This window comes from Labrus mixtus, chromosome 7, assembly GCF_963584025.1.
Source record: "Labrus mixtus chromosome 7, fLabMix1.1, whole genome shotgun sequence".
In the NCBI taxonomy this organism is placed as follows: domain Eukaryota; kingdom Metazoa; phylum Chordata; class Actinopteri; order Labriformes; family Labridae; genus Labrus; species Labrus mixtus.
In genome coordinates, this window is record NC_083618.1 from 17,126,896 (window position 1) to 17,141,455 (window position 14,560).

Sequence of the window (14,560 nt, forward strand, 5' to 3'; positions counted from 1 at the left end):
ATCGCATATAAAGCATTAAGTGACTTGTGCTTTTACAAATCTGAAGATGAACAAGGTCTGCTGTCTCCCACACGCAAGAACATTCAAACAAAGGAGCAAGAGTCCAAATGCAAATTATAAGAGGATTTTATTCTGATGGAGTTTGGCAGAAAACTGAGATGAGTGTTTTCGCTCGTCTCCATGGTGATCGTCCTTCTTCTCAACCCATGATCTGTCAAAGCAAGGACACATGAGTCATTATGTGATTATCCTCAAAAATCATGTCTAATTGCTGCTCAAATATAGTAGACGTGTTTTTGTAAAGGGTGAAGGAGTGCATGAACAAGATTATTCAATCATTCAGTTACTGCCTAAAATATGTGACTCAAATCATGCATAGCCTAACCAACATTAATGATTTAAAGATTTTTCTTAAACATTTAGGCTTTTTTGGTTTTACTGACTCCATTCATCCAGCTGATGTATGCGGAGACACGGGTGAAGACAGTGGGCCTCCTGTAGGCGTTGCAGCCGGAGGAGGACACAAAGCTGGTCACACCGTGGACCACCCACTGGCCGTTGACGCTGCAGTTCAGAGGGCCGCCGGAGTCACCCTGAATTCACAGAAAACACAAAACAAATACTCAGAGTCAACCAATCATGACCTTTTAGAAGAGTTAGGACACATACCTCATTTTCCAATGCAATTCATTTGTTCCTACTTGCTTCCCGTATCGCTGTCCGATCCATTACAGCCTCAAGAAAGTTTGGACACAGTGGGAACTTCGAAAACTTTGACACTTTGTGCAGTTTAAGCACAAGCCTGGTTCATTGTAACTGACTTACGCCCCTGCTGATGCAGCAAGTAATCCCGCATGTGTCCCCCAAAATATCTTTTCTTGACAGGACGGGGTCAGACCTCAGCTCAGAGGGAGATGGGTGGGTGGGGAGTGGGGGGGCATTCAATTTCACTTTGTCATGGTGTAGTGGGACTGAATTCTGACTTTACAGTGTTTCTCCCTCTCCGCTTGTGCTTAAACATCAGTCCTGCTGTTCTTAACACAGGGTGACACTGAAGTTTGGGAGAGAAGTGCAGAAACTGGGTCAGAAAAATGTGAGCTGAGAAGAATTGTCAATGCCACAACAGACATCCTTTAAATAAGATTTGAATAGTTGTAACTAATAGCTTCAAAATCCATCAGTTTGTAATGCTTTGTAGATCCAGCATGAGCCTTTTGCAAACACACATTTGGCCGCAGGTTGGAAAAAAAATATGACAAGCTGTTTTTAATCTCCAGGAACTGCACTGTAAAATCACAATGTGAAATTTACTTATCCATTCTAAAGGCTTAATGAGCTGTTTATAAATTAATCTTGGTCTAGATCGTGTTAGTATTTTTATTCCCACTAAAGATGTCAGAAAAGTCAAATTACTCAACAGGAAGTCACAACCTGGCAACCCAACGTTTTTTCGGATTAATTGCTTATAACTCATTTATTATGCTTCAGTCAAATCATCATTAATCACTTAATTTGTCACTCTTTATTTAGACAAGATTTTCCTCGTGCCATTTTCTGTATTTGTGGGATCAATGAAAGGTGAACGCCACTAATTTTGCACGATAGTCTGTCTGTAGTCTCTCTGTATGTGTAAGAAAAACCATCTGATAAAGCCTCAAGTGGTGTCACTTGAGTCTGCCTCAGATAGAGCCGAATACTGCAGGTTTATCAGAAATGATGTTGACAATACATGAAATCAGAAGAAAAGTCTTTTGTTCTTTCTAAAAGAAATACTCAATGTAAGGGCCATTATTTTCCTGCCTATCTTACCTGGCAACCAGATTCGCTGGCGCCTCCAGCACAAACCATGGAGTCCTTCACGGTGCTGCCCCACCATCCGTAGCTGGTGCAGGTTTTGTGGTCAACAACGGGGAGGTAGGCCTGCTTCAGCTGAGCGGACAGCTGACCGCCAGCTGAGGAAAACAAGAGAAACATCATCATTCATGTGTTAGAATACAACGTTTAGAGCAGGACAATAGCAGCCACATGTTCATTCGCCCTTTGGCAAGACAGTGAAACCTGCTGCTTTGGTGGTGGTTTGTGAATGTGTTGGGATAAATGAATCCTGATGGACACTTTACATAGCAGCCTCTGTAAAGTGTGTGAATGGGAGTGAATGGGTCAGTGTGACCTGCAGTGTAAAATAACTAGAACAGTGCTGATGCAAGCTCAGATGTATTTACCATTTAAAGTAGTTTTATTGCAGATAAATATTGAATTAAATAAAAAGTAATATAACTGTTGGACTCTGTGGGTTGACTCACTCTGAGTGCGTCCCCAGCCGGTGATGTAGCAGAAGTTATTGTGGGGCAGGACCTGACCGGAGGGGGGCAGAGCACCGAGCTGAACATTGTTGTTGAGAGAAGCATCAGTGGACAGACGCAGGAGAGCAATATCCCATCTGAAGGTTGGGAAAATATGCACCAAAGTCACAGAGTTATTAATCTTTACCCTGAAGCTCGTTAAGGGTTGTGTGTAAAGGTGGGCCGCTGTTTGTATGTGGTTTTTAAACTTTTATGTACAGAGCTGCTAAAATAACTGATTCATTTGCATGATATTCCTTTGATGGATGTTTTAGTTGCATTGTTAGTTTCCCGAAGCACAGAGTGATGCCAAAAATAATAAAGAAACTGATGATTAAATTTGTAGTATTTTGAAACAGAGGAAAGCTACAAACTTCTACATTAAGAACGATGATTATGGAGAAGATTAATTTCTTAGTTTTTATCTGTACTTATGTTAGTATGTATGATTGGGTATGTTCAACCATAGGATGCATCACAAATGAAATGACTGCAGAAATCTTGCAGACGTTTTTCATCACATTATTTCTTATAACAAATAACTACATGCATTCCACATTTGGATCATATGACGTATATATACTGTATATATAACAGCCTGTGCTGTATTTGTTTGCAGAAGTGGGTCAAAACCTTGACCGACAACGAAGCACTCACCCTCCGGCGACGCTGTTGGAGTTCCAGTTGGGGTGGATGTAGACGCGGCTCACGCTCATGTACTGCTCAGTGCCCTCTTGGGAGTTGATGTTGTGATCTCCAAGAACAACACGCCAAGTCCTGGAACTGTGGATGAACGATAAATGATAATATTCATTTTCCACTCGTAGCCTCAGTTGATGCTCTTGTGAAAGATTAGGATAGCTGCTGAAAATCAATACTGAACATGGAAACTATGTTGTTGCTTTTATTAAAAACAGGCTGGAATACAATAACGCTGCAGTCTGATTTCAACCTTGAATTGACATGGATTATCTTGTGAAACTCCAGGACATAAGTGATGAAATGCAGGTATGTTAATATCAAGCTCTTGCATCCCCTGTCATCTATAGCTCTTATTACTGTTAGGCTCAGCAGCTATTCTGTGAAGCGTGAAACTCGTACCTGTCCACACAGTGAGCGGCGGTCATGACCCATCCCCTCCTGATCAGGGTGCCTCCACAGGTGTGGTAGAAGTTGCTGCCAGATTTGTACTGAAGAGAGATCTAATGAAACGAGAACAGAAAGCAGTACAAATATCAAAAATTGACATATGCATATTCTAGCTAAGGGGTCTTTGGCAGCATTCCCAGCATAAAATTAATCTTGACAGACAAGAGCCCACTCATGAATTCTACTGATGAACTTTATGTTTGTTCACAGAAGTTTATGTTGCAGGGACTGATTTACATTTTAGAGGAAAGATGTCGATCAAGTGTTATTTTACCCTCCCTCTTAATGATCAAACCTTTAATTAAATATTCACAATTCAGCTAAAATTTTTTCTCTCCATTTCCCGAGGTAGTGTCTTTGGTCTTGTATGCTGTTAAATTTATTTTTAAGATATAGTTGCTCTCTTATCAATTTATTCCTTGAAAAGATTTAACCAGGATATAAAATATGATGCATTATTATACTGTAGATTCTGGGCCTTGTGTACCCACAATAGTGTCCAGTAAGGCACTTACAAGAGTACTGCAGGACTTAAGACATGCAGTAATAATGATAAGTAATGAAAGAGCTAATAAGGTTGGTGAAGTAGTAACTTTTTTGGCAACAAGACTAGCAGAAACACCTGTGATGGACATGGTAAAAATTAAACTGCAGAATCCAGATATCTTAAAGGACATTCACGGCTACATAATTTGACACGTTACAGTATTTATTTATCAAATGTTTATTTGTGTAGCGACAAGAATGAAGCAAGTGAACTGTTGCAACACACCGCAACACTTAAAGCCTTCGTTCATTTGTAATATCTGTCCCAAAATGGGCCTTGAGTACAGAATCTATTCTGCATAAAGAGTAATCTGATACTTGAAACATTTTGCTTGTATTCTTGTGTTATTTGGTTGAAGTGGAATTTTGATTGCAAGATTTCTCCCATTAAGGTTTGGCTGCTTAAACAACAAACAAAATAAACACTTCTTCATAAAGTAATTGCTCGAGGCAAACAAAGTAATACACAAATGAACATGTTGAGAAATTCAAGTTCTCAAGGCAAAGTTAAGCAAAAGTTTTTACACTTGTTGATCTTACTAAGAGTTTTAAGTTTGGACAAAAGTTCTGCCAACATGGCAGAGATGGGTCACCCATGGCATTTGTGTGAGGCAAACAATACATTTATAAAACAATAAATTGCTACATTGGCGAATAATTCTTTGCTCCAGTAAAACTGTAGCCTATATTTCTGTTGTAAAAAATTAAAAGCATAGATCTCAAAGTGAGTTTATCTGTCATGATGACATGACTTGTTACCTGAAGGTCATAGGTTAAGATAACACAAGCCTTGTATTGAGAATCAGATTTTTTTAATTAATCCTCAGCTAAAGTCATGTTAGACTTTAACACAAATCATGGGCAAAGATCTTTCTTTCAGAGACATTGTATGCTGCAGGCAAGAGAAAAAAGATTCAAAGGTAGACCTCATCTACTTTGATAATCAGAGTCTGCAGCATGCACAAGACCAGGGACAGTAAGGCTGCATGTAGAGGTTTTATTAGTGTATAATGTACTGTACCTGCCAGGGCCAGGAGTTGGGTCTGGCCACTTCACCTCCCACAACTCTCTCCTCAGCACTGTCATCCTCCAGGAACCTGGGCTGGGGCTCCAGCTCAGCCAGCACTGAGACATAGGAAGTATCACAGTCAGTAATTGATCAAGAGAATGAGTTTGTAAGGAGTCGTTTGTGTGTGTGTGCTGAGTGTCAAAGGAGAGGAAGAATCAGGCAGTTCTTACCGAGGGCTGCGAGAGAGGTCAACAAAAGAAACCTGAGCATGTTTGCAGTCTACTGAAACTTTCTGCATGGACTTAACCTCCCATCACTCTTTTATACCCTCAGGCCACCACTCCTGATTGTGTCTGTGTGTGTGAAACCTGTTCGATACCAGCACATGTCCACCTGTTTCTGTCTCACAGTTATCAGTACAGTGGGGACAGAGAGGGTATTCATATATGGAGTAGCTGACTCAGCGTCTGAATTTATTTTCCCACTTGTATTGGCCTTCACTTTCAGACATTTTTGACAGTTTATGACTGTAAGCAAAGGAAATGCTTCTTCTAACTGTGAAATATTTCTCAAGTGCATGACTGCAGTTAACAACACTCTTGAGAGTCATTTCAATCTCACAAAATTCAGACTTTAAACTTTGACGACTCGGTTCTCTTTTTCCGGAGATTCAACTGAAGGTGACCACATACTGGGATTTGTCAAAAAAAAAAAAAATTGTTTACACAGCACAGTACAATACTCATAGCATAATGTGATTCAAGCTTGTTTGGTTACATAAACCATATGTCAGTTGAACTCAATAATTGTCTGTTTCTACAACCATGTTTTAAAACAAAATGCATTTTTGCAAAGAGTAGAGAGGAACATGAAGAGAGGAGGTGATGCTCAAAGATTATGATGTGTTCTACAAGTTGAAAGTTGTTTCTTATATCAGATTAAGATCAGAATTTAAATTCACAGTAACAACTTGAGGCTACATTACAATATTCCTCTTTAAGCGGTAACACTTTATATTAAGGTGCTTGTAATAAGCATTAATAACAGGTAATAAGTCACTTAAAAGACCTTATTAGATTCTTATTAACACAAATAAGACTATATAAGTGTTAATATAGGCATAATTAACACATTTATTATGTCTTATAAGACACTTATACTTTATTAGAAACTTATTAACACTTTATATACGGTCATAAACATTAATAAGATGTTTATTAACATTCATGAGTGTTCATGAGTGTTAATTAAACTATAAATTAATTTATAATTAGCTTGTGAGATATTAATTAACACAAATAAACTTGTTATAGACCACTTATCAACATCCATAAGATGTTTATTAACATTGATAAGACTCTATTAGGTTCATATTAATGTCTTATAAAGATGAATAAATACTTTATTATGCACGTATTAACAGTTAATAAAGCTCCTCTGCATGTACTGGATCTAAAGTGGGAACACTACTTATAAAGGTTAATAAATACTTTATTATCACTTATTAACAGTTAATAAAGCTCCTCTGCAGGTACTGGATCTAAAGTGGGAACACTACTTATAAAGATTAATAAATACTTTATTATGCACTTATTAACAGCTCAGTGGGAACAGGGTCCAACTTTCAAGTAAACGCAGAAACAAAAAGGAGGTCTATTAAACTTCCACTCAAACAGTTTTTGAAAAAAAAATGCTACTACAACTACAAGTATTATCTTTAACGTTAAATGTAAACCAAATTATGAAAACATTTGGTGTGTCATAGCTACCAACATATCTGATAAAATTCAGGGAAAAGGCATAGTTGTTTTTAACCCATGTTACTGTAAATAAAGTGTTGAAGGTGGACAAACATCAGAAGACTAGGACACCTGGAGCCCAAAGTCTGAATACCAGTCAAGAGACGTACACAGGAATACATTAGCAAACTTTGTATGTTAGGAACACAAATATTGCAGGTCAAGATCACAATATACAATTTACTAATGCAATTAACAACTAAATTAATAAAGTGTGCACATAAAATAAAACAAACATTTGAAGTGTCTAAGCCCAGTCTTTTTCGTTGGGGCTCAATCCAGGTGTGTGTTTCTGTTTCATCTGTGCTTCTGCTCTATGAAGTAGCGAAGAAAGTTCTTCCTTAGAAGAAACAGTCTTCTTAATCCCTCTCGAGGTCTCGAAGGTTCAGCTCACTATCCAGTTAGCTGCTTACAGTTCTATGGTGGATGATCTTGTCGACGGATGGTCTTCTGGATGCTGGATTAGCCCAAAATCCGCCTTTTACCAAAACCTGACCTACAGACAGGTCATACCACCCCTATAAATATAAACATGCACGTCAGCATCAACACAGGCTTCGTCTCAATTTAAGCACTTAGCATTTAACGCAAAGTATTAAAATAACATCTGTTTTTATTCACAATTTTCTATTAGCTCTGTTGTACTACAAAAAAAAGGTTAAAGATATCCATATTTTATACAGTGAAGTGTATAGTCAAAATGTAGGAAAATCCACTTACCTGCACCTCTTAAGCTCAATACTTAACACGATATATCTCATTTATTCAATCAGCAAAACAAACTAATTGAAAAATAAAATCTCTTTATGTTGAGAGTCTTGCTGGAAACATCCACAAACAGCATTCCTGATAAAACTATAGCTGGGAGCATCTAACTTACACATTCACATGGATCATTGTTACAGACTCCTCAAAGGGACTTATTTAAACATATATATGGAAGATACTCCAGTGTTCTAAGGTAAAAAGTTTATGGGGTGCTGGTGGCGCCCCATGTATGGAGGCTGTAGTCTTCCAAGAAGGGCAGCCCAGGTTCAAATCCAGCCTGTGGCTCCTTTCCTGCATGTCGTTCCCCCTTCTCTCTCTCTCTCTATCTCTCTCTCTCTCTCTCTCTCTCTCTCTCTGATTTCCAACTCTATCCACTGTCCTATCTAAAAAGCTCAAAAATAAATCTTTAAAAAAAAAAGAAAAGTTTATTAAATGTATTTGTAACATTTACTGACATCTAGCAGATTTTACAAAAAAAACAATGTGGGAAGGAGAAGTCTGGAGAACCAGTGAAAGGGATATACAACAGCGTGTGCTGCTTTTTGTCTTAAAATACAGACAGTTATAACTGTATCTGCCAGAGATGTTTCCATTGTGATTCTTGAGCAACATATGGACCCTTCCCACTATATATAGGGCACCTTGTCATGCATCTTATGTACCCTCCATTAGTGCCACAGTGCTTGTAGCCGTTTTTCCTTTAGAATGTCACAAATCCACCAGAGAGGCAGCAGAAAGTAACAGAAGCATTCTGTTTATGAAACACCATTCAGGCCTTTTCTCTTCTTTTTTTTCATGGGATGGGGGAAAAACAAATGATGAATTTAAGAAAGAAAAAGAAAGGCAGATTAACAAAAAGGGCAGGAAGGCTGGAAAATGAAGCAGCGTTCACTCAGGATTGTTTGATGTCAGGACTCAGAACAAGATAACTAAATTGTCCCTGGTAGGCTATGGCCCCTCTGTGTACCCTCTATTCGTCTCTGAATTTGTCCCATTTCTGTCATAGAGTTAACTTGCTGAGTGCTGACAACGCTCACATGCCACACTGAACAGGACATTTTTGGATTTATAAAAGCAGTAGGCCTCATAAAAAGTACTTTGTTTGCTGTTCATCAGAGTTTCAGGGTTAGTTTTGATGTAAAGAGTAATAGGCTCAACAAGAGGATATTGGGAAATAACCTGGACGTAACACAAACAAGTGCAACTGACATTGTAAATATAAAAAGAGGTGCTTGTATATTTTGCTTGTTAAAAAAGTGATCAGGGGGCCCTGGTGTCCTAGCAGTTAGTGCATGAGCCCCCTTAACAGAGGCTAAGGTCATCGAGAGCGGCGGCCCAGGTTTGAATCCGACATGTGGCTTCTTTTCCACATGTCATTCCCCACTCTCTCTCTCTGCCTGGTTTCTGACTCTATTCACTGACTTAACAAGTTCTTTTTGGGTATGTTGCTTTGCAATACTGCACCTGCCAAGGCAACTACCCGAAGCTATGTGAAATCATCTCTTCCCCTCCCGCAACACTTCCTACAATGCTGCTCCTCTGTGTAGCTGGGCTGCAGCTCTGGCTCAGCCAGCACTGGAGCACAGAGGTAACTAATCAAAAGACAATTTAAACATGGATTCCCAATTCTGTTAATTGAATGTAAATGTTGGACAGGACAGCAGTAGACTATTTAAATTACAGCCTTGAAATGTCTTACCCACAGCTGTGAGCACAGTGAACAAGCAGAAACATGAACATGTCTGCAGCGACTTAACATTTCTTAAAACGTTTCTTTCTCTTGTTCTCTGTGCTGACCTTCATTTGATGTGACCACTGCTGAGCATGGCAGAGTGGCACCTGTGGTCCCTCTCAGACGTTATCAGAGTTTGTGATAGTGTGTGACAGCGTGTTGCCACATAACATTGAATTTACTTAAACATTAAAGGAGCTTTCCAAGTATTTCAAAGTGCTGAAACAATAATTTTCACAGCCTGTTTTAATACTTTTAATGATCCATTTCTTGTTATGTTTAAGTGTCTTTTAAACAAGTCTTCCTCAGAGTAGGAGGATAATTTGATGCCTACTGTTAGACAGAAGTAACCTTGTAACCTTCATAATGACAAAAATAACTGTGGTTGCATAAACTCCTCGATAAGACATGAGTCATCAGTCAATGTTTAATGAAGTTTATTTTCTGAAGGGTGAGACCAGTCAAGGGAATAAGCACAGCAGAAATATTGGTGGGGAAATGTGGTCTCTGTCTTTGTTTGCTGCACGATGGATGACTCCTCTGTTTAGTTCATGATCTGGAAAACAGGAGACACAAATAAGGGATTAAACATCAGATAACCACAAAAACTCACAGGAGTTATGATAATCTACAAAACCATAACTCAATACTGACAGCATCCATCCAGCCGATGTAGGCGGAGACACGGGTGAAGACGGTGGGCTTCTTGGGATAGTTACATCCATAACCAGACACAAAGCTGGCAATGCCATGGACGTGGTAATTTCCATTAACAAGGCAGTTCAGGGGGCCACCAGAGTCACCCTGCAAGAAATGAGAGCAACTTAAGGAATGTGCAACAAGGGTTGATAGTGGTTGTGGTTGATATGAAATTCAAATAACTCACAGATAATACAAAGGCATACAATAAAAAAAAAATTATTCTAAGACTAAGTGCAATTGTTATCTATTGAGCATTAAACTTTTTCATGTATAAGAGAAGACTCACATTGCATCCAGCCTCGGCACCACCACCACCGCACACCATAGTGGGCTGGACAGTGCTGCCCCACCAGTCGCCGCTGCTGCAGGTCTCATGGCCGACCAGAGGCAGGTAGGCCTGCTTCAGCTGAGAGGAGAGGCTGCCACCAGCTGCACAAGGGGAAATCAGACAGGTAAAATGTATTGCAGAAAAGACTAAAAACCATGGCACTGTGAAAGCCCACAGGGGATCATACAACCAACTCACTGGAAGTGCGCCCCCATCCGGTGACGTAGCAGAGGTTGTTGTGGGGCAGAATCTGGCCAGAAGGAGGCAGAGAGCCCAGCTGGACATTGGAGTTCAGGGTGGCGTCAGAGGACAAACGCAGCAGGGCAATGTCGAATCTGAGGAGGAGATCCATAGATTAACATGAATGCCAAATGAGAGAAATGAGTGATCATAGAAATATTATATCACACAATGTTTTCTATTGATTTCGTTCTTTATTTTCAACATTTATATGAAATACAAGCTGACCAATAACTAAATATGAACAATAAAAGTATGAACAATAAAGCTTTTAAATATTCTCAATTGCAAAATTTGACGCAAAGTATTTGTGCGCACACATGTGAATGACCAGTGTCTGTTTACCCTTTTGTCTCCACACCACTAATTATACCTTTATTAAAAACTAACATGTAAGTATCATACAGAAGTCATATTCCTTTGTATAACATCTCAACCTTAACAACAACAAAGTTGTTGTTCCGATTTGAGCAGGTGTTGATGTGTATTTTATAACTCGGAAATTTGTTTTTTCCGATGTGTCCAACACCACATGAATGCAGCATATGTCTCGCTTCTGATAAAATAACCAAATCATCGCCAGGGATTTTGGGTTGGCACCAGCCAGGATTGGCCAATCAGATTTGAATGCCACCCCTCTGGACCCGTCCTCCTCTCTATATTAATCAGAGATAGAGTTTTTTTTTGTTGTTGTTTGTTTGAGTTCCAGATTCAGATATTAACCACAAATCAACCCCGCAGAATGTGATACACTGACTCTTCCTTAGCTTGCCAGCACAGTAGTCATCTTCTTTATAACAGATACCTTGCGTTCAACAGACACATGTGCGTTTAATATTCTTTAAAGGTCTTGAATGTGGAAACAAAAATGAGAATGTTCACCCATTAGCCACGCTGCTGGAGTCCCATCCCTGATGGATGTAAACTTTGCTGACAGTCTTGATTTGCTCCGTGCCACTGTTGCTGTTGAGGTCATGTTCGCCGATAACAACGCGCCATTCCCTGTTACTGCAATATACAATTTTAAAAAAGCAATGAAAAACAAAAAATGGTAACAATTCATGATATAGATGCAACTCATACTAATGTTTTTTTATTGAGCAATCTGATGCAACAAGTTAAGACCCAAAGGCACCAATACCCTGCTATTATTTAATCCTTCATTTTGAGTCTTTTCTTAACCTCTATTAACATAAATAAACTCTCTTGGTATGTTACAAATAATACTGTGAGAACTTTCCTCATGCCCGTGACATTTAGAAACACTGAAATATCTGGATATCATAATCAGAGCTGCAGATACTGAAGCCATATAATCAAAAATGACTCACATAGGTAAAGGGAAGCCTGTGCTTGAGATAATAATTCTGTTACCTGTCCACACAGTGAGCAGCAGTCATAACCCAGCCTCTCTGAATCAGGGTTCCTCCGCATGTGTGGTAGAACCTGCTGCCAGATCTGTACTGAAGAGAGATCTAATGGGCGAAATAAACTATAGTTTAGTTTATTTCTGATTCTGATAAGGGGGAATTTGAATTGATAGGTCACTTTGTTTTGCCAAAACTGTGTTTGTATCCTTTAATGTTGAGTTACCTGCCAGGGCCAGGAGTTGGGTCTGGCCACCTCACCTCCAACAACCCTTTCAAGGTTGTCCTCCAGGTACCTGGGCTGGGGCCCCAGCTCAGCCAGCACTGGTTAAAAACAAGAAACAAGGGGCTCAACTTAGAATCATGCTCTCCCAGAAGTCTCATAATGTGATTTGCTCTCATCCTGGAGAAAAAAAAAAAAAAAAAAAGGAAACAAGAAAAGTGTGCAGCGAGAGTGCAAGAGTTTACTGGCAGAGCAGAATATCAGCCTGGAACTCCAGTGTGTTGACTGAACTAAAAACTGAGTGACAGACAGGATAACAGAGCAACTGACTTATGAAAAGTAGGAGAGAGAGAAAAAGACAGAATGAGTTCAATAATTAATTGTTTTTGGTTATTTTCTTACCCAAGGCTGCTAGACTTGTCAACAGAAGAAACCTCAGCATGTCTGCACTGTGTCGGAACGTTTTTGCAAAGGAACCAAAACTTCCCTCCGTCATTTATACCTCAACGTGACCTTTGCTGGCGTGAAAAAGTGAGATGTTTTCTGTTATTCTAATGTGACAGAAGCCAAGTATGCACCTGCGGTCTGTCTCACACAGTGTTATCAGTCTCTAGGCACACACCTCCTGCTTTGACCAGTGGAAAAGACACGCACAGTAGACTGAGAGATCACTGGGTGTCATGAGTCACAGAGATTCAATGGACTGGAGTGGTAATTACGTATTTATATCAGGTTTTATAAAGCCCATCACATCTATTTTGTGAGAGCACTGATTGAAAAAAATACTTGACCGAAATGTGGCTTGGGGAGATGAGTGTAATGTTGACTTTCTGACTGCATTAACCATTTAGTAGCAAGACAACTCTCACCATTTAGTCTTTAAAGAGAAGGATTTCTACCTTTATTCTCAACCAAGGCTTCAGAAATGGTTTTCCAATGTATTCAAAATAAAAAAATAATAATTTTTGCTGTTCCTCCCCCCCAAAAAACAACCTCAAAATAAATTGTCTCATGCAATAAAGTGCAAGTTCTTGTGAATATTAACATCACATAAACATTGTGTTTCCATTTGAAGCAGCATAAATTATGGAGTAAGTTTGGGAAAATAGGTTTCTTGGTATCTTTAATCCAAGTGGTTTCCTAAAACCAAATAGAGACAAAGAAGTCCACATTTCAAGCAAACTGACAATGTAGAATTAACAAATTTACAATATATCTTACTACAATCTGTCGTAGAGACAACAAAGAAAAAGCACTTAAATATATATTTATATAAATAGTCTTTTTAACTGTGCAGTACATGTTTCTTTTGGTTAATGACGCATCTTCACTCAAAATAAACTTCAATAAATAGACTAAAACTTTTTTATATTTAAACTTTTAAATTAAAATGCTGCTCTCAACAAGTAATAAAGAAAACATAATTCATTCTTAATCTGACCATGAAGATTTGCACATTATGCAAACTTAAATACATTCATAATTTACAGTCATAAACACCAGTTATTCTGTTTGTATTTTAAGTTGATAAATGTAAAGAAAACGTTGGGCTCAAATTGTTGTCCAAGAAAGTATGAAATTATATCAAATCAGTGGCACTCTTTATGCAGCTCTTTTTTTTATTTCAAGAAGCTAAACACTGAGTTGATTTCATTCATTCTTTGTAGCATTAAAGTATAGTTTAATTACGAGAAAAGACAGAGTACTTTTGACTGCACATACCACAAGATCACAGTCCAACACTAGATGGGGCTAAAGACTAAAAATCACACAGACTTGTGCCATGTAGGGACACGCACATTCAAAAGGCATTTCAGCTGTATTTCACAGAAAACAGAAGACATTCAGCATGGGGTTTTCTTTGCTAGGCCCAAACATTTAGTTCAATTTTAAATTTGGATTTTGGTCTATAAATTAAGCTTTTAAAAAAAAAAACATTTCAAGGCAAAGTCAAAATCAGCGTTCCCAACTAAAATACTTCAATCCGGTGTGAGAACTGAGCTAAGGAGGCTTTCTCTCCTCTGCGTCTCTCTGACCTCTCTGACATTGAACAGCTACATCACAGATGCACTACTTGATGATTACTGCACAATAAGTCTCTTAGTAAAATATATTCATTAATACTTGAAAAAGGCCATTTTCTTGTTCTTAGCTGGTCACGCTGATATTTCCAACAATAGATTTCCAAACAATAGTAAGGCCTCTGATGTGCCTGTCTTTTATTAAACTGGCTTTAATTAGACAGAAAGTCATTAAAACTGTGGATTTAGGATTATTGCTTATCAGGCTATTAAAAAGATAACCACGCTGGCTGGTAATTGAGCTTGCCCCATGACACACATGGAAAAGGTCCTA

At 38.7% G+C, this 14,560-nt stretch overlaps 2 protein-coding genes across 2 annotated transcripts; both read right to left on the bottom strand.

The window, feature by feature from the left end:
* Positions 1-108: 108 nt before the first annotated feature.
* On the bottom strand, positions 109-5,421 carry LOC132978203 (elastase-1-like). Its single transcript, XM_061043329.1, has 8 exons — positions 5,277-5,421; positions 5,059-5,162; positions 3,444-3,544; positions 3,000-3,125; positions 2,304-2,440; positions 1,810-1,952; positions 444-593; positions 109-211 (listed from the first exon to the last, which is right to left on the bottom strand). Exons 1-8 carry the CDS (start codon positions 5,314-5,316, stop codon positions 200-202), a joined length of 813 nt encoding a protein of 270 aa, XP_060899312.1. The 5' UTR covers positions 5,317-5,421; the 3' UTR covers positions 109-199.
* Positions 5,422-9,765: 4,344 nt separating this feature from the next.
* Positions 9,766-12,766, bottom strand: LOC132978204 (elastase-1-like). The gene is made up of 8 exons (XM_061043330.1): positions 12,608-12,766; positions 12,209-12,306; positions 11,990-12,090; positions 11,498-11,623; positions 10,574-10,710; positions 10,334-10,476; positions 10,000-10,149; positions 9,766-9,901 (listed from the first exon to the last, which is right to left on the bottom strand). Exons 1-8 carry the CDS (start codon positions 12,699-12,701, stop codon positions 9,890-9,892), a joined length of 861 nt encoding a protein of 286 aa, XP_060899313.1. The 5' UTR covers positions 12,702-12,766; the 3' UTR covers positions 9,766-9,889.
* Between the last annotated feature and the right edge of the window lie 1,794 nt (positions 12,767-14,560).